This window comes from Amblyomma mixtum, chromosome 4, assembly GCF_055824585.1.
Source record: "Amblyomma mixtum isolate Tamu chromosome 4, ASM5582458v1, whole genome shotgun sequence".
Taxonomy (NCBI): Eukaryota; Metazoa; Arthropoda; class Arachnida; order Ixodida; family Ixodidae; genus Amblyomma; species Amblyomma mixtum.
In genome coordinates this window covers 53774064-53794802 of record NC_143015.1, presented here as the reverse complement: position 1 = coordinate 53794802, position 20739 = coordinate 53774064, and the positions used below count along the sequence as shown (strand labels likewise).

The 20739-nt window shown below is 48.2% G+C and overlaps 1 protein-coding gene across 3 annotated transcripts in view; it reads right to left on the bottom strand.

Moving 5' to 3' along the window:
- The window catches only part of LOC149346503 (uncharacterized), a 128444-nt gene extending 112703 nt beyond the window's left edge, over positions 1-15741 (bottom strand). Inside the window, exons 1-2 of one of the 3 annotated variants that reach the window (XM_089586461.1) lie at positions 14355-15740; positions 6858-6929 (exon numbers count right to left, since the gene is read on the bottom strand). In XM_089586461.1, coding sequence (XP_089442587.1) covers positions 6864-6929; positions 14355-15668 — 1380 coding nt within the window. In that variant the 5' untranslated portion in view covers positions 15669-15740 and the 3' untranslated portion in view covers positions 6858-6863. Of the gene's footprint in view, positions 1-6857; positions 6930-14170; positions 14261-14354 lie in introns of those variants that run through there. The other 2 variants (XM_089586460.1, XM_089586459.1) reach the window with 2 other exon arrangements.
- Between the last annotated feature and the right edge of the window lie 4998 nt (positions 15742-20739).

Sequence of the window (20739 nt, the reverse complement as noted above, 5' to 3'; positions counted from 1 at the left end):
AGCAAGACGGTATTCGATTTATGAAAATATTTATGGTAAAATAATTCATTAGGGAATGTTAGGTATAGCCCAATATCAGAATAATTTGCCTTCTGTGTGATGGTTGCGAGATATTTTTCAACCTAATCAGCAGTAACATTTCAGAAACCATAAACTTCAGGCAGAATGTTAACTGCGCCATCACTTGAGTTTGGGGCGGCCAGTTTTTGTGTGCGTTGTATTTATTCTATGATGCTTTTCAAGTGGAATGCGCGTCAAGACTTCAGCATGTGTAATATACTATCCCAGTGGCAGATTTTCTAGACCACTTACACAAAGTGGAGCCCGCCTTCTGTATAGAGTGCCCATAAACAGATTACATTCACGCCACTGCTCAGACGATAGACAAATGCCCAAACAATACACAAGTAAAAAATGAGCTGCGGTTAAACTGCTGCGAAACCGGGTTAGAGAGCGAGAACTACGGCATATCTGGCAACTGTATGGGGCTTGGCGTCTGTAACACTGAGTGCGATCCGGACAATGGATAGGCAGCGAACCCACCCTGCCACTCTGGCAGGTGCCACTTAATGGTCCATCCAGACAGTTTGCTCACCCAGTGAAAACTGCGGCTTGTTGCAACAGTACCGCGGGTCTGCCAGAACGTTGTCAGCGCTAACGAATGCAGCCCACATCTCTTTTTTATCACCCCACGTACCTATAAGCGCGATTCAGTCGTCCACTGACCCAGGGAGAAAGATATGCGCTCTTAAAATCATCGGAGTATGAAACGTTGTCAACGCCAACGCCAATGAACACAATAAATGTCAATGGCCTATGGCTTCAGTGCCGCGTCCCTGCCACAACGTCGTAATGCCAACGCATGCAGCCCAGCTCTGTCATCTTTTTTCTTTCATGGTGGTGTAATACTCGCCAGGTGGTCGTTGACCTTCTCGTAAAACCTGCGCATGCACCACTGACACTTGCGTCTTTCTGTGGTCGTCCGTCAGCAGCATCTCCCAAAGTTGGTTGGATTCGTTTCCTCCGCAATAACTCCTTGGGCACCCCTATTTTAGTTGGCGGAGATTTCAACGCCGCTCACACTTCGTGGGGCTACCCTTTCAATTCCTCCCGGGGTGCTCATATTCATAGCACCTTTCTGGATCATTCATTTCAACTACTAAACAAACCGCAAACTTCAACGAGCCCACGGGGTGGTCTGTATTCGCCTGCTTTGTCTTGGTGCTTAGGCCCCGGCAACCCTCGTTGGACTGTTGAACCATGTACTTCGGCAGTGATCACAGCCGTATTTTAATCTCCATCACAATTTCGCGTCGCCAGAAAACACGCCGAAGCGTATGCTTTACGTCATAGAATTCCATACGCGCTGGTAATCGGTTGTCTGCATTGAACCCATATACTGTTCGGTCTACACTCACAGCTGTTTTTGTCGACTCACATATTCTCCACTACGGAAATGAAGATGATCCGAACCCGGGCATGCACCTTCTTAATCTCTGGGCTCTTCGTAACCGGGCGGCTCATTAAGGTTCTCGTAATCACCATGAGCCTTCAGCTCTTCCAGTTCTTCATCAGGCTACTGCCCGTGCGCGGTGCTACTCAAAGAGACTTAGCACACAGCGCTGTGCTGCATGGTGTGCCCGCCTCTCCTCTTCACAGGATAATAGACATCTTTGGTAGGTATTTCACGCCATGGAATGCACATGTTAAGTAGCTGATTACACAGAAAGCATTCGCTTAGCTATGAATGCGGATGAAGCTTAGTTTGCACAACAAGGAGCCCATCAATTCTTATCTCGTCATGACTTCCTTCCTACCCCTCCTCCCATATTATCAATTCCTGTGCCCCCTGAGGACTTTACTGCAGATTTTACCATGGCAGCATTGCTAGCCTCCATAGATCGCCTCAAAACGAGAACTGTTCCCGGACCTGACGGTGTACTTAACTCGTTATTTCGCAGTTGGTAAGGACCTACTCTACAGTCCCTCCTTGATGCATTCAATGAGGTTAAACATTCTGGAGTTAGTCCTGCACAGTGGAAACATTCTATCGTCGTCCCAGTACCGAAATCAGGACAGCCGCCAATTTCTTTTTCGGCCTTCCACTCTGTTCTCTTACGTCTACTATCTGCAAGCTTTTTGAACAAATATTAGCACCTCATTTGTCATTGTGACTGGAAGCGAATGATTTTATCTATAACCCCCAATTGGTTTCCGGCCTCAATATGGAACAGAAGACGGTCTTGCTGTTTTGGCTGCGGATATACTTAACCATTCTCCCCATAGTCATCTTCTTCGTACGGTGATCGCTATTGACACCCCGAAGGCTTATGGCAACGTCCATCACACTCGAAGTCTTGGCATCCTTCAAGAACTTGGTCTCTCGCATCGGTTTCTCCTCTCAATTCACTCATTTTAACGAACAGCACGTACAGTGTGCGTGCCCATGGGAAGCCTTTTGGTCACTTTACCTACAACTGCGGTGCACCCCAGGGTTGCGTTCTTGCCTCCACATTATTTAACGTAATTCTTATCCCTCTTGTCCGAGTCCTAGAGAAAATTCGTTCTGTACGCGTCCTTGCGTATGCCGACGACATAACCTTGTGATGTTGTCATCCAGATGTGTCGGTGCAACAGTCGGCGCTCCAGCAAGCGCTTGATAACTTAACATCACGACTACCCTCTTTGGGTCGGTCCCTATCGTGTAATAAATTATGTTTCATTCGTACTGAAAACAGGTGCGGCTTACTGAAAGCAGCCCCTTTTACCTTCACGGTAGACAGTTCTCAAATTCCTCAAGTCGAAAGTGTGTGTATTCTAGGTCTTCTACATCATACATCTCGGACTGAGACTCCGTGGATAAGCTCGACCCGTAAAGCGGCTCACGCTACACTCGGCCTGATTCGACGCATAGCTATCCGCTCTGGCAGAGCGCGTTTTGATACATCCCGTCAGCTCGTGCGCTCCATCCTCCAGCCGCGCAAAGAGTACCAGGCCCATTTTCATCGCAGAAGAGCAGAAAGCTGGGCGAGTTGGTTGATATGCATACTGAAAGAACGAGCGCTAACTCACAACTGAAGATTTATTCCGAAACACAAGCAGGTATAAATAGGAAAAACAAAACGAATCATACCAATCTGACATCAAGAACATCACATGTCACCCCCTGTGTACCCCAGTGATTTTGCCAAAAAGCGGAACTCCCTATCAGTGAAGCGGACGAAAGTCTGGCTGATGCATTTATCTCCGCTGATACGCATATCAAACGCCTCCATGAGTTCCCGCACAAGTTGGTCCCTATGTCTGAACAGAATTGTTGCTTGGTCAAAGAGCGGTTTACACTGCCGCTTCTGATCGCCGGCATTACAAGTGCGGCAATCTTTTGGGAGGTTGTCAAGGGAATCTCCCCTGAGTAATCTTCGGTGTTCAGCTAATGTTTCGTTGACACATCGCCCTGTTTGGCCGATGTACGCCGAGCCACAGAATAGCGGCAGCTTATACACAACTACCCTGGCACAGGGAACGAACGGAACTGTGTGCTGGATACTGCACTCATTTTCTCTTCCTTTCCTTCTGCCGCCTCCTTCCTTCCGGCTGCTCACCAGGGAACAGACTGAAGCCAACTTTCTAGGGGCGGAAAACACAACAGGAACGTTGTAACGTCCGTCTACGTTCTTCAGCCCATGCGCCAACCTGTGCACGTACGGTATAACGGCGACCCTTCGCCGGTCAGTTTCCCAGAGTTTGGGCCTCGAACCTGCCTTGATCCACCTTGACAACCTCCCGCAGGCTTCCACGATTGTTTGCGGAGGGTACCCACTCTGTCTCAGCATTTCCAACTGAGACGCAACACTTTCGTTCATGTCATGTGGGCACGACTTGAAGACGGCCGCCTTAAGACAGGAAGTGGCTATCCCATTTTTTATGATTTTGGAGTGGCCGGATGAATTATCAAGCAAAGATTTCTTGGCCCTGGGATGGTATGCCCAACATACGTGTTTGGGGCGAAAATGCAATGACAGGTCTAGGAACTGAAGCTTTCCGTCTCTTGGTACCTCTACTGTAAAGTTGAGACTGGGGCCGCTCTCTTTAAACAATTTGAGCCCGTTGACAACACTGCGTTGCAGGTTAGGTTCAGAAGAATACACTAAATAATCATCAACATACCTATATATTTTCAATACTAGGCCATGTGATTTCTGTTCAGTGGATCTAACTACCTTCGCTAGAAAATATTGCTAAGGATGGGGGCTACGTGTGCCCCGATACAAACACCAGTTCGCTGTACGAAAATTTCCCGTTCCACCCTATGACCGTGGACTTGAGATAAAACGTTAGTATTTCTAAAAAAGACCTAACAGATACACCACATCTGGACACAAAAGCAGCCTCGTCGTTGTGCTCCAAAATGCATTCCTGGACGCTTTCCATTAGCTCATTGTTAGGCATCGAGTAGTACAAGTCCTCAACGTCCACGCTGAAGGCGGTACACTGTCCTGGGTTACTGTTGCTCAAAAGACTCACCATTGCCTCAGAATTTGGAGCGATGAATGGGTCCTCCACAGTTAGGCTCCAGAGCTGCTTCTGGAGGTACGTGGCCATCAGTAATTGCCAGGTATTCCGCTCGGAAACAATTGCTCGGAACGGGATGCCTTCCTTGTGGGTTTTCGCGGCTAGGTGAATTTCTTGAGCCTTCTTCACACCACTCGCTAATTTCTCCAAGTTGTGGTGGAGCAGTAACGCGACAGCTTCTTCCTTTACCTTTTTCGCCTTGAAGCAAACCTCTCTGAAATTTTTCGAGACAGCTGTCTGGGATTTCTCCGCGAACAAGCCCTCAGGAATGAGCACAATCCCTCCTTGCTTATCCGCACAAAGGACTCTGAACTCGGCGGATATCAAGAAATCGAAAAGCCACGCAATGCTACCGCATTTTCTTTCCTCTCATGGGTCCTTTCCACAACATCGACGCATTCCTCGACGCATCTTGCCTGGACTTCACGGCGTGAAAGTCGCGAAATATACCGGGCAGTTGCCACCTTTTCGACGGGCTTAAGCACCTGCGGCAAACCGAACTTCGGACCAAGCCTGAGGATTCCAAGGTGTTGGGCAGGAACCTCAACGTTCCCTTGACAACCTCCCAAAACATTGCCGCACTTGTAATGCCGCTGATAAGAAGCTGCAGTGTAAACCGCTCTTTGACCAAGCAACAATTCTGTTCAGGCATAGGGACCAACTTGTGCGGGAACTCATGGAGGCGTTTCGTATGCGTAACAGCGGAGATAAATGCATCAGCCAGACTTCCGTCTGCTTCTCTCACACACATCACACACAGCGCTGAAGGTAGTTACCGCAGCTTACCGTCCCTCCTAACCACATCTTAACTGCCGCGCTACATATTGCGTGGATACTTGCTCCAACTTGCGTTGGAGTTTCAAGCGATACACAATGCAATTGCTTTCCTTCCACTCATACCCAGTTTCGATATTGTTCACATTTACACCGACTCCCTTGTCACCCCTACGCTGTCCGGCGCACATTCCAAACCACACAGTCCATTCGCAAACTTTACACAAGATACCCCTGTACGGTACGCATACACTGAATTCGCGGCCATGCCAAGGATCCGCATAATATTTATGTGGATACAACGACACACCTTGACACATCAGACATCTCCCCACCTTCCCCTCTTCCACCATATCCGTTCCTGTCCCATGTTTCCGAGAAACAGGCTTTGCGTCAGCGAACACGCTCTCTAATTCATCTGTGTTTGTGGCCTCTCCTGCGTAGTCTCGCTCTGGAGGAGGAGGTATCTGTGAGTGGGATTCGGGTAGGGGCATCTTTGACTCCTTCTATGTGTCATCAGTAGCGTGGCAAACGTTTCGAAGTGACTGACAAGTGTCCCCATTGTGCTGCTGCACCAAATAAGTGTGTCGAAAAACACTTGCTGTAGACTTGCATGGCTACAGCCTCCGTCAGACGATGCTTCCGAAGGAAGGTAGGTGTGCGATGGGACGTTGATCGCAAGTGCACACGTTATAGTCGCTTTACCGAGAACTTTTGCCACTTTTTAAGCGAGGCTTGTTTACACTGTTTCTTCTAACTTTCTCTCTCTTTTTCATTATGCCTAATAACAAACATCTTAAATACAAAAATCTGTCACTACTGCCACGTAGCTTAAAGCACGACAGGCGTCCACTGTTCCAAGAGGGCAGTTATGCGCCCTCCCTTTGCTTACCAAACTCCCGCTCGATGGGTTTCGTAGCTTAAAGCGCTACCAAGGTGTCCACTGTCCCAGGGGGGGCAGTTATGCGCCTTTCCTTTGCTTTTGATGCTAAAGGCCATTTTAAAGTGAAAACTAGGCGCACGGCGATCGAAACACGAGGTCTATTAGTGAAGCTTTCGATTCAATAATATTAGCCGTTATCATCTTTACCAGGAAGCATTCAGTCAGTGGGAAGATCCGAAGTCAGGCTGGCTTTCGTTGCAAGGAAGTAAACCACAAATATGCAAGTCTGCGAGAAAATGTGTTTGTGGGTTTGATAGCGGCCCTGCTCCTGGATAGAAAATTCATATAGCTCCAGTGTGGAAGGGCGTCAAGCAAGGGCACATTATTTCGCGACAGCTTAACACGACGGCTTTACGAAGATTGTACAGATGGCTTCAGTGGAGAGAGAGAGAGAAAACTTTATTTACAGAGGAATTCGGGGCACGCCCCAGGGTCCCCGCACGACCCCACTGCACTCAAGTGTTTATGTTCCGAAGGTCCATAACACTGGCAGCACGGCCGGTGGCGATGGTCTGCACGGCCGGGTCCTCCGAGCGCAGCAGGGTCTCCCAGTCCTCCCAGGTCTTGAGGTTCTCTAAGTCCCGCGGGGGAGGGTCCGCCGGGCAGAGGGAAATGATGTGGAGGGAAGAGGCGACGGGTTCTGAGCATAGAGTGCATGACGGAGTGGGGAAGGAGGGATGATAATGGGCTAGGGTAAGGCGTGAAGGGAGTGTGCGTGTCTGTAGTCTGCGCCAGAGTGTTGCGTGTTTGTTATCTAGGGAGGGGTGGGGCGGGGGGTAGAGCTGGCGTAAGGCTCTGTGCGCCTGGGTCAGCTCACTGAATGAGTGCATGCGCTCCTTCGTGAATCCCCGATCAGAGGCAACCTGAGCCCGGTTTAAAGAACCTCGGGCTAAAAGGTTGGCGGCCTCGTTTCCGGGATTCCCGGAGTGCGCGGGCACCCATATCAGCTCCACTTGGCGGGGCGGGGGGGGGGGGGGGGGGGGGCATCGGGCGAGTCCAGTATGCCAAAAGCAGGGACATGGACTCGGCCTCGAGCAAAATTTAGAATCGCAGTTTTAGAATCGCTTAAAATGTACCGGGTTTCCGTGCGGGTTATAGTTCAGTTCAGTTTCAGTTTCAGTTTATTTCCAGAAAAAAAATTCTGGTGGGACACCTGGGCTAAAAGCTGCTTTTGTCAGCTTGACGAGGCCCAGGGCCCAGCATACAAGGCAGGGTAAGTCATACAGACATTGAAAAACAGCAAAGTAAAGGAACATAAAAATATCAATACTTAAACACACAGCACAGAAAGACGTGTAAAATGTGGTAACAAGTAGAAACGTGTGTACAGTTTTGAAGTAATATAAAAACTAGAAAAAACATACATATGAATGATTTCAACACATTCAAAATCAAAATAAATAACATCAGTCGAACACAAGAGAGAAAAACAGAGCACAAGAAAATAACAAACAGTTATATAATGTGGTTACAATGATTGTATGATGTGGAACAAAAATATAAAGAAAGATATTTGGGACAATGGAAAACAGTTATTCACCAGAACATCTATACGGATAAAAAGTACTGTCGCAACTGGTTAAGGCTGGGTTTGGTAAATTGCGAGTGTTTATTTAAAATTAACGGGAGGTTGTGCTTAAGGGACTGTAGTTTGTAATTGGTGCGGAAACGGGGAATTTGCCACAAATCAGTGCTACGTGTAAATGCATTATTGCTGTTATGTTGAAGGGATGCGATTGTAGAAATAAATTGTCTGAAAGGGCGTGATGAAACATAAAATGAGCGCAACATGCGAAATTCATACATATTTTGTATCGGGATGATATTGTACTGACGGAAATACTGTTGAGTAGAAGAAAAGTAGTCAATGTTAGCTATGTTGCGCACAATCTTTTTTTGTAACATGTGGATCTTTTTAATGTTCCCTTTAGTAGTTGTTAGCCATACTAAATTGCAATAATTAATATATGACGCGAACAAGGCGTGGTATATTTGAAGTTTAATATGAACTGGGAGAAAAGAACGGCATCGCGATAAGGCGCCGGCTGTTCTACAAAGTTTTGTGCACATGTTGTCAATGTGTGAATCCCACGTTAATGTTTCTGAAAAGGTGACTCCTAGAATTTTATGTTCCTTAACAATAGCAATTTCTTCCCCTTCGCACTGAACAACTTGTAGATTCACCATTTTGTTTCGTGGCCGAAAAATAATTACTTTTGTTTTTCTCGGATTAATCTTTAGTCCATTAGACTGTGACCAGAAAACCAATTTTTCGAGCAGGTCATTACACCATATTACAAGTTTATTTTCATCAGGGCCAGATAACAGTATGTTACTGTCATCGGCATAAATAATAAATTGAGCTTTTGAATCAATGGTTACAATGTCATTAATGTATACATTAAAGAGAAAGGGTCCTAAAATACTGCCCTGTGGCACTCCGGCTTTAATGGGTAGAAAAGAGGACTGCTTATTACTAACATGCACAGACTGGCTTCTGTTGCGTAAATAAGATCCGATGAGGTTAAGGGGTGTTCCTCGTACTCCGTGTAGATGTAATTTGTGTAAAAGAATGTCATGGCTGAGGGAGTCAAACGCCTTAGAAAAGTCGATGAATAGGCCGAGGGTGAAAAGCTTATCTTCTACGTTTTCCAGGATTTTTTCTTTCAATGTTAACAAAGCATTTTCAGTAGATCTCCCCTTTCTAAATCCATACTGCGCGTCAGAAAAAAGCTTCATCTTATCAAAAAAAATGTGTTAATCTAGATGACAGTATTTTTTCTAGCCCTTTCGAAAACACCGGTATTACTGATATTGGCCTGTAATTCTTAACATCATTTCGGTCGCCACCTTTGTGTATGACTGTTACCCTTGATTTTTTCATTTCCATAGGAAACTCACCATCCTTAATGATCAAATTAAAAATGTACGTGAGAACAGGAACAATTAACTGCAAAACATGCTTTATGGGTTTTATTTGTAAATTATTAATGTCAAGAGCTTTGCTATTCTTAAGTTGCATAAATGTTCTAGATACTTCTTCCTCGGTAACTGGGTGACAAACAAAACTATTAACTGGGCTATTGATTAAAGGTGCTGCAGAGAGCAGACTGTCATCTGGTGTTATGCTATCGACAAATTCTTTATTGAAGTGATCAGTCAGTTCTTGGCCAGAAAGTTCACGGCTATTGAATATTATCTTATCAGGCGCGGAATTTTTAGTCTGACGACCTAAGACTCTGTTGATCGCTTTCCAGGCGGCTTCTGGTTTTTTCTTTGTTACGTCAAGAAACAGGTGCTCCAAGTAGGCAGTCTTTGCACGCCGAAGTTCACTGTTTAACTTATTTCGAGCAGCTTTGAATTCTTTGAACGCATTCAGTGTGCGCGCAGTTAAAAATGCATGATACAGATTGTTTTTCTTCCTTATCATTGCTAAATGAACAGGAGTCACCCATGGCTTCTTTATCTTTTTTGATTGGTGAAATGTTCTGAAGGGAAAGTGCGCAAAATATATTTTTATAAACGTTTCAATGAAACCTGTGTATGCATCATTCGAATTTCGCTTCCCAAGTATAAATGACCAGTATTGTGCTCGAATGTCTTGCTCGAAACATTTAAGTGCCTCGTCTGAAATGTGTTGGAAAGTAAAAGCGTCGGGGCGCTTTTTCTTCGACATTTTGGTTGAACGATAAAACATGAAAACAGGGCAATGGTCACTTATATCTGCAGTGACCGTACCAGCGAGGTGCACAGCTGTTTCAATATTTGTGATTAACAGATCAAGAGAAGAGGATGTGGACACTGTGACACGGGTTGGCGTCGTGATCAAATTTGTGAAACCAGTTGAAGTGAAACTTGTCACAAAATCATAGGTACTGGCGCTAGCGTCTAGCATGTTCAAATTAAAATCACCGCCACAAATTAGCTGACAATTATTCGCGCACGAATATTCCAAAAAGCTCTGAAAAAAATCAATAAACTGTCCATACCTGCCATTGGGGGGACGGTAAACAACGGCGAAGATTTCAAGGTTATGCTTAAGTGTTAAAATTTCATAGTCATTCGTAATCAGGCAGTACGCAGGTACAGGCTCATAATCCCAGGAATCATCAATATAGATGGCTACGCCTCCTCCACGGCGGCCATCACGATTAATGACGAAGCTTTTGTAACCATCAAGGTGAACCCTATCGCCGCCATCATAGTACCAAGTTTCGGTAATCATTATAACGTTATATTTAAATGAAAACTTGCTCAGTAGATCGACAATATCATCTTCTTTGTTTATAGCGGAGCGCGCATTGAAACGAAATACTGAGTTTTCTGATGGGAGAGGAGATCGAACACTGTGGGGAAAAACAAGCTCGAGGTAATTCATTTCAGGGAAGGCAAAGATGTAAGCCTAGTGGGCTGAACTGTCGGGGGTCGGCGGCGAGACTATCTTAACAAGGTCTTTCTCACTGATGATCTGAATACTTTGTGATGAGTCACTTTGGCGAGCGAAAATCTTCCCGTTTTGCGTCCAAACAGACTTCCAGCGTTGCTCCTTTTTACGTTTGATTGCCTGTCCAAGAAGCCGCTTCAGAGTTGGGCAGAGGTGCTCATTAATGTAAATGGCGTCCGTGCTGTCGAGTCCAATGCTTTCATTGCTGATTCTGGCCTTCCTAGCTTTATAGAGAGTGGTGTCTCGTTTCGCAAGGGCAATGGCGGCTTCCTCTGCAGCCTCTGGGGACGTGTCTGGAGGGAGAGGTAGTGTGAGGAGGGCGGATAAAGAGGAGTCCACCACAGCTGCTGTCGCTTCATCACCCGTGCAGGCAGCGTCCACCCACACGGCGTCCGGCTGGGGGCCGTACGCTCGATGAAGTGCCTTCGCACGGGCTCTGCGGCGCTGCTCATTGTGGGACGGGTGCATATTCCTCGGGAGCGGCCTGATGAGGAGCTCTCGGTGAAGGGATCGTGGGATGGCGAGGGGGGTTGGGTCGTTGGCCGGTATTTTGATTCCGAGGGTGTCCAGGATATACCGACCTGTGGAGGTTTGTGTGAGCCTGATGTATTGGGCCTGTCGGTGGGCCTCCACCAGTTCCCCGATCGTATTGTGGAGGCCCAGGCCTAGTAATCTGTCTGTGGGTGTGTTGAGGGGAAGGTGAAGTGCTACCTTGAATGCCTTGCGAATCAAAGCATCCAAAGCGTTTATGCCATGTTTGGATAGGTGTAAGTATGGGGTAGTGTACAGCACACGGCTGAGGATAAAGGCATGAATGAGGCGACATAGGTCGCGCTCCTTCATGCCTCTATGACGTCCCGAAACCCTGCGGATGAGGTGAGATATCGCGCCTACAACCTGCTTGAGTTTCTTGAGGGTGGTGGTGTTTTTGCCATCGTTCTGGATGTGCAGGCCCAATACACGGAGGGTTCCAACCTCAGGTACCGGGTCACCATTCAGTTCAATGGCAATGGAGGAGCGGGGGCAGCGGTGGTTCTTAGGCCGGATGAGGAGCAGTTCGGACTTCTCTGGGGAGCAAGACAGTCCGATGGTCCGTGCGTAATTTTGGGTGAGGGTGGCTGCTTCCTGTAAGGTGTTCTCTATGTCTCCGTCACTGCCGTGAGTGGTCCACAGGGTGATATCGTCGGCATAAAGAGTGTGCTTCAGGTGGGGAATAGTGGCCAATTTTCGGGCGAGGGGGATGAGGGTAATGTTAAAGAGAAAGGGAGAAAAGACGGACCCTTGAGGGGTGCCGATACTCTGAAGAGTGTAGGAGGGGGAGGACAGAGGGCCGAAGTGTATCTCAGCTGTGCGGTCAGTGAGGAATGCTTGAATGTAGGCATACGTGCGCACACCCACATTCAAGGGGGATAGAGCAGTCATGATCGCCTGATGTTCAATGCGATCAAAAGCTTTGGAGAGATCCAAAGCTAAGACTGCCTTGGTGTGACCCGGAAGAAGCGGGTCGAAAATGTCGTGTGAGAGTTGCAGCATAGCGTCCTGTGCGGATAGATGGGGACGAAACCCTACCATGCTATGCGGGTAAAGATTGTTGTCCGCCATGTGACTTGTGAGTCTCGCTAACACAACATGCTCTAGGAGCTTCCCAAGGCATGAGGTTAGCGAAATAGGGCGAAGGTTTTGAAGTGTAAGTGGTTTGTTGGGTTTAGGTATGAATATTACCTTCGCGTGGCGCCAGGACTGCGGGAGGTTACCCTCCCTCCAGCACTGGTTGAAGTATTTCGTAATGTGGGTGATCGATTGGTCATCCAGATTACGGAGCATGGAGTTTGTGATTTGGTCTGCACCAGGTGCGGAGTTGGCGCGGAGAGTCAGGAGGGCCGCTCTGACTTCCGTCTCCGTGATGTCGGTGTCGAGTGTTGGATTTGCTTGTCCTGTGTAGTGCGGTAGAGGTATGGGGCCGCCTGGAGATGTGTACATGGTTCGAAGTGTGTCTAGAAGGGTGTCGGGATCGTCAATGTGTCCATGTGTGAGGCGTGTCACGTGGTGCTGTGTTGCTGATTTGGTGCGCGTGGGGCCAATGAGGTGTCGGAGGAGTTGCCATGCGCGTTTGCTGGACAGGTTTCCGGCGATGCCGTCACATATCTGTCCCCAGTTGGATCGGCAGAGCTCCTCAGAGTGCTGTTGGATTTGTGTCTGCAGCGTGGCCAGCCGCTTCTTAAGCGTTCTGTTGTGTTTGTTGCCTTTCCAGCGTTCTTGGATGCTGTGATAAGCCTCCCAGAGGTGGGCTAGGCGTGTGTCCAGGGTAGGTGTTTCGGTTGTAGTTTCAATGTCTCGCGTGTTGCGGTGAACGTCATGCTTGAGTGACTGCACCCATTCGTCGATGTGTGCGATGGGAGTGTCTGGGAAGGCGGTGCGTACAGCGCGAAAGGCATCCCAGTTAATGAGTTTGTGTGTTGTATTTGCGTGACGGGGTGCTTTGTACGGGACAGTGATTTGTATAATGTAATGATCACTGCCCAGTGTATGTTGTGTTCTGTTCCAGGTAACGCCGCGGATACAGCGGCTCAGCGTCAGGTCCGTACTGGTGTCCATGCTGACACTGTTGCCGATCCTCGTAGGCGTCTGAAACTTGTTGTGCACAGTGAGTTGGAGGTTCTGCAGGAGCAGCCAGAGCCTGCGACCTCGATGTGTCGTGGTTGTGTATCCCCAGTCAGTATGCTGACTGTTGAAGTCCCCGCCGATGAGTAGGGGATGTTTCCCTGCTAGATGATGTAGGTCTCGCAGAAGTGATTCTAGCTAGGCCATCGGCTGGGACGGGGGGTGGTATATGTTTGCTATAAATATGGAAGGAAGTGAATGTGTGTGATGTATAAGTTCAGTGATCACGCAGGGCGTCTCAGACGTGATGTGATGAGTTTTGTAGGTGAGGCTGCGGTGGACAAGTGTGGACGCCCTGGGTGTGTTAGTGGTATCTGAATGTATAGATGTGTAGGAGGGGAGGGTTGCCCGGTGTGCAGTTTCCTGTAGAAGTAGTATGTGGGGCGTGGGTGTGATGGTGGGAAGAAGTTGCAGAGGCGCGCGCTTTGCCCGGAAGCCGCGGCAGTTCCAAGTTAAAATGGGTAGATAATTAGTGTTCCCCCCCGCCATATTGGATGGTAGGGGGATTGAGGATGGAAGTAACACGGGTGTCAATTGGTATGTGTGGCTCAGGATAGGTGGTTTGTGCTTGCGGAGGAAGGATGGGGGGAGTGGAGGGGGTTTGAAGTTGGGTGAAGCGATGGTTAAGATTATGTTCCAAGAGTTCCATCATCTTGGTAAGCATAGCGTCCATGCGCTGCTCAAGTTTTTCGGTGAGGGTGGCGCAAGGTGATTGAATCTGGCCTCGAGGCGTGCGTCTAGCTCTTTTAGTTTGTGGTCAAACTTGGCTTCGAGTGCTGCTAATTTAGCGTCTATTTCTGGGGGTACGGGAGGGGGTGTGGCGTCTGTGGTGCGTTGTTTCTTTGCGGGAGGGGTGCTCGATGTGTCTGTGGATGATGGGGTCGAGTTAATGACAGCGGGTGCGGGTTTAGGGGGCATGGAGGGGGCGGGGGTGCTTAGGAGGGAGGAAAGACGGCTTACCTCTTCACGCAAGGCCTTGAGCTCCTGGTCTCTCGGATCTGCCTGGGAGGACTGGGGTGGTGGGGGATGACGGGTAGCCTTGCCAGAAACGCGGTCTGCCCAGGTGAGACGCGTGGCGTTCTTGCTGCCATTCTGCCTGCTTGTAGAAGGCGACCGGGAAGTCGTCAAGCTGCGTCTGCTGGCTGTGCCTGGTTGATCGCAGCGGGAAAGCCGCCATGTATCCGGAGGATAGAGAGCGTTCTTCGGAGACGCTAGTTTGCGGCCCCGTCCCTTGCAGTTCCCGGTGCCGGTCATATGAGGGCCGCCGCAGAGAATGCAGCTGGGGGTGCATGAGGGCACATCTTCCTCTGGGTGGGACTGCCCGCAGCGGGGGCACTTATGAGACCTTGGATGGACGCACACATCCGCCCGGTGACCTGGGACGCGGCAGTTCGTGCAGGCGTCTATATGCCCTCGGTACGGTGTGCATCTGTGGAGGGCTCCTCCATAAAGAACTGCGCGTGGGACAGGTCCAGCCCGGAAAGTTATTAAGATGGAACGCGTGGAGCCCATTCGGCGGGCGTCCACGATGAGGGCGTCTGGGTTGCCGGTGAGCAGGTCTTGCAGGAGCTCTGACGGGGTCTCATTCCAATAAGCATTGGAGATGACTCCGCGTACTGCTCCGTCCGGCGGGGCTATGTAAGGTGCTACGGCGAATTCCTTGCCTTGGTGTGTGATGGTGTTCACCCGAACCAGAGCGAGCGCGTCATCCTTTAGGGGCGTGCTTACGGTGCAGGTGTTGTTGACCGGGTGTACCCTGATTTGGGTACGCGCTGGCTCCTTAAGCTGGGACGCCGCTTGGAGGATGGCCTCTCGTAGTTGTCGGGGTGGAAGCAGGTCCAGCTGCAGCCCGCCTCGAGATCTAAAAACGATCTTGTAATCTGCAGCAGGAAGCGGTGGCTGCTGCCGCGAACGCTGCGCAGCTGTGCGCGTTGCTTGCAGGTGCGCTGACTTTTCAAGGCATGGAGACTTGGGGGTACCGGTAGCAGAGGCTGCGCCCTCCTGGCGTCGGGTTGTTGAAAGGACGTGATTGGAGCGGGCAGGCACACTAAGAATGTGCGTCCAGTCCCTTGGGTCGTAGTCGTTGGGGTTTAGAACCTCTCCCTGCACCTGCACCTCCATGATGGCGTTGGTGGCGGAAGCGTCCGTCGGAGTAGGCTTAGCTCCCAGCGGAGAGAGGCCTAGCTCAGGCGGAGAGGTCACAGAGAAGAAATTGCCGTGGGTGCCCGAAAAATGGCGCAGGCAGGCCAAAAATTCGTGGCGTGCAGCGCTCATATTCGCAGATCCGTGGGTGGTGAAATTTTGGCTGATGATGCTGGCGATTGGCGAATTCCGCTGTATTTGTGCGGAGCCGATGTGGGGTGCGTCTGTACTACACGGCCCCCTAGCGGCCAATCGCTTCAGTGGACAAACTTTGGGTCAGCAGAAGGATGAACACAGGTGCATCCTTTATTTTACTGATCAAATTGTTCTACAAATAACGTAACGAGGAATTCGTGCGAACCCGTTAAGACAAAAGCAATAAAGGAGACAAGAGAATGAAACATGTCTGAGGAAATCTAGTGTACAACAGTCTAGAGAAAAAATCTCTGCCTCTCCCGTAAACGAGAGTAGAGTAAGCATGAAATGTTTACGGGCCTAATGTCATCTCGGTGGACACCCGAACCGCACCGTACAGGAAGGGAGGAACGCCACCACCCGTTCAGCGCGATGCCTTGCCATTTGAACGCAAGGTTTTTTGAGGAAAGGAAATGGCGCAGTAATTCTCTGCCATCTCGGTGGACACCCGAACCGCACCGTAAAGGAAGGGAGGAACGCCACCACCCGTTCGGCGCGATGCCTTGCCCTTTGAACGCAGCGCTTCTCCCCCGGATCACGTATGAGAACGAAGTGTAACGTGGCATTTATGTGCTTTTTGGACGCGTTATTAGAAATCGGAAATTATAATTCCGTGCATTATCAAACCCACAGCTCCACTGACATCTTGATAAACATTGAGAAGGCACTGGCAGCAGTTATTTTTTGTCTCGTTTGGAGACCAACCGGCGCTTGCATGCCGGTCGCGTAGGAGGGCTTAGAGAGTCTCGTTAGTATCTGTTCTCGCTTCGGCGAGCGCGGCTTCGGCCGCTTCTTTTTGAGCAGCGACCGCTCGGGCGGACGCAGTTGTTGCTGCGACGCGCGTCTTTTCTTTCCTTTACTTCTTTTCTCTGATCTTTTAACTCTCCTCCATCTGCACGTGGCAGCGGTGGTGGCTTGGCTCGAGCCAGTAGCAGGCCCGTGCAATTTCCTTTTCATCCTTCTCTCAGTTACAACAACAACAACAAATCTCGTTAAGTCTCGTACGGTGCCCGGATGTTCTCGTTTCAGAGCCCGGATGACTGGAATTCAGTGCCCGGATGAGTGGATTTCAGTGCCCGGATGACTGGAATTCAGTGCCCGGATGACTGGAATTCAGTGCCCGGATGAGTGGATTTCAGTGCCCGGATGAGTGGATTTCAGTTCCCGGATGATGGCTCTCGGTCTCGGCGTGACGTCACCACACTGCCGACAACGGGAGCTAAAAGCATTTCATGCTTAATAGCAGTGCATTCCGCCGTGTCAAAAGCCGTTTCATCAGGCCAAAAGATTCGGTATTCTCGGGATGGAGTCGGCGCTTATCAAGACCGTTGGTGTGGACTAACTTGGTGAATATAAATAATTTGGAGGTCATTTGTCTCGAGGGTGAGATAAAAAACCTCTTAATGCAAAACATAAACTTTAGCCGCTGTTTAAAAAGTACTGGATTGCTAGTCTGCAAGCGGAAGGTAATTTGATAGAAAAAGACGGAAGGAGAAAGGTGCAGAAAAGGTAAAATAAAATAAATAACAAATAAGATAAAATGGGCCATGAAATGCGTATTATGGTGCATCCGCGGGCTATTATCTAGTGAGCGGGTAACATGCAAGGTGAAATTAGAGCTTTTCAAGATGTCCGCTGTCTTTTAGATAGGCAAACAAAAAGTTCACTGCATTTATTCGTTGTCTTAGGCAGGCAACAAAGACGTGATGACTCCAGATACACAGACAACGGCGAAACGGAGCAAGCGGGAAAGTCTTCGAAATGGGGCAGCATGAAGCACTAGACTACAGTCTATAAAGGATTGACCAGACGCTTGATATACTTGCCCGCGAAGTGGCAAATGTGCGTATAAATACGGCCTCTATGATGTTCCGAGCGCCTGCAGGATGATGAGAACGCATTCAGAAAGATTGAGTGAGTGAGTGAAGAAACTTTATTTCCGCCAGAAAGATTGATATATTCGAGCAATGAATTCTCTATGTAGGGCCATACACGAGTGCTGCTGACAATGTGTGCTCATTTTTACTTCGCTTTTCTTAGAAGATTTCAAATGAGATCAGAAATGAATCATGGCAAGAAAGAGGCACCTTCCGATTTAAGCGCAAAACGTTACAAACTACCCCGTGCCCCCACGCCAACAATGACTGCCAAGTGAACAAAGAAAATATTAAGGCGGAAGCCTTGAATGTCTCATCGTTGTAAGCAGCAGTTGTGGACAGAAAATGTCACGCTTTTCAATTGGTGCAAACGGTCGTGACGTTACAGTGCGCGAACTTCAAACGGGGCCAATTGTACTTTGGCTACTAACCATGCAATTAATTAAAGGGATCGTATAGTGATGGTCCAAATGGGACTGAGCTTAGTTAATTGCTTAATTACCCAATTAACATAATTAGCTTTACTAGTTGCCATATAAATAAATAAAACCGATTAAGAAATTGGTCGAGCTCAGGAATCGAACCCCGGTCTTCGGCGTGAGAGACGAGCATGCTATCCACTCCGCCATGCCAGCTCGATGGTTTGGAATGAACAAAGGCGCGTCTAGTGAATACGGTGTCTTCACTCACTCTAATCCTCCTCCATTCTTTTCCGGCGGGGTTTAGGTGTCCACCGACAAATGAGAGACAGATACATTTCATTTCCTCAAAAACAAATTTACCGACGAGCGAGGCGTATAACAGAATGGGCGACGGCGTTCTATGAACTCCTTGGCAGCGTTGCAAGACGCTGTCGCGTTCCACTCTTAGGGACGAAGCTTAACATCTTAACCACACATCAGTGACCACACTTTAGGTTAAAAAGTGCCCCCCTGAATTTTGTGAGACAGTTACTGCGCAATTTCCTTTCCTCAAATACAATTTTCATTTTCTTCATTACGGCTCCTCTTTATCTATCTTCTTTCACTCCCACTTCCTCCCTTCCTCTACGGTGCGGTTCAGGTGTCCACCGAGATGTCAGAGAATTACTGCGCCATTTCCTTTCCTCAAAAAGCGTTGCGTTCAAAGGGCAAGGCATCGCGCCGAACGGGTGCTGGCGTTCCGTGGACTCCCTGGCAGCGCTGCAAGGCGCTGTCGCGTTCCACTCCTAAAGGCGAAGCTTAAGCGTCATTAATTAGCAGTTAATTAGTATTCAGGTATTAATCAGTAATTAACCATTATTAGTGATTTGTCATCACTTAGTAATTAGTACTCAATTATATTTGACGCCACCAGTGCCACAGAAACAGCGAAGGCGGTGCGGAAAACGCTTCCGCCTCAACCCACTTTAGACAGTCAAAGTGCCCCCTGAATTTTTGCATCAATATGAATCACAAGCGCAGCTACGAATTCCTTCGCGTATTAATAAATAGCAGAGATTCAATATATCTTTGCCAGTAGTCTCATGACTTGAAATTGGGAATAATGTAGCGAAACAACTTGTAGACATTGATTAGGCCTAGAGCTTACGAAACCTCTAAGGTGAAATTAATTTGTTATATGGCAGTCTTTACTCATTTTTATCCACCCAAGCGCAGCCATACGGCTACGTTATTCAGCTTCCAAAGAAAATTTGTAGTTAAAGAAAAGATCTCCTTGCTACGGGGTCCTCGTACCAGGGCGTAATTGTTTTTATTTTTTTTTATCTTCAATGCTCCTGTGGTAGCGTTATAGCTTTGGCAGCCTGTCGAGCCCATCGTGCCTATGAGGAGTTCCCCGGTGTGTAATGTAGATATATTAAGGAAGAAAGTATTCTTACTCGAACCTGCAGCTGGCCAGCTGCTTTCCCTCAGTTCTAGAAACATAAGAGCCAAATGCGGGATAACTGTTATTAAGCTTACAGAGACACTCAGAACCTGCACCAATATGGTTGTCGCTGTCTGAGTGATGTATTTCAGTTTTGTAACTGAGTGCTCTTCCCTGAAGGAGCCTCTAACTCATGTCACCATATTGAGCATTGCATATTAAAAATGGTTTGGTTTGGTTTATGGGGTTTAACGTCCCAAAGCGACTCAGACTATGGTAGACGCCGTAGTGAGGGGCTTCGGAAATTTCGGCCACCCGGGGTATTTTAACGTGTACTGACATGGAACAGTGCACGGGCCTCTAGAATTTCGCCTCCATAGAAAATCAACCGCCGCGGCCGGGATCGAACCTGCGTCTTTCCGGTTAGCAGCCGTGCACCATAACCACTGAGCCACCGTAGCGGCACACATATTAAAAAATGTCAGCTTAGATTACACAATGAAGAGCAATGTTTCATCGCTTCAACTATTTTATAATTGGAGACAAAAAATTGTAGGTAACAAAGCTTTAGACCGTGGCAATCATTTCAGTAAGGCCGTGAGCGAGGCAAAATATAATATTGTTTGCTTTCGGAATTTCTGGCATAGTAGGCATCTTTAACTTACAAGCCCAAGAAATATCGGGTACGAGTAACAAAGCCAAAAACGCAGTTGCCCACACCAGTCGATTATCCATTACTTGAGCTAACAACGCAGGAATTATTTTCCCGGAATATATAGAACTGCCAATTTGAATACGTGGCAAAGCATCAGCTCGTAGCTCTGCCGAGTGTTCTGTTGTATAAACTTGCAGTCGCTCGGTTATTACAGCTTTACCGTTTCATTGTTGAGACCTTTTGTATAATTAATTGTTGTTGTGCGGGAAAAGTAACATAGGCTTAAAAAACGCTTTCTTAGTATGAGGAAAAAAGCTTTTGTCTTACTCTGAGGGCAATTTTGCGCAATCTGTTTATATCAAATTGAATTTTTTCTTACACGCACTAATAACAGACGCATCTTGGAACAAGCTTTCCATCTGCGTTATTGTGCACGGGCCGGCATTGGGTGATGAACAACGTTTATTCCCGATAAGATGGCATATATATATACAGTGCCCCGACGTACTCGGTCATGCGCAGGTTTTGCTGCAGCGAGTTACGTCAGACTTGCTCAGCTCTGCTACATCTTCCCTTCTTTGAACAAACCGGGTTCAGCGTCGCTCCGGTAGAGAGTACCGACAAGGTTCAC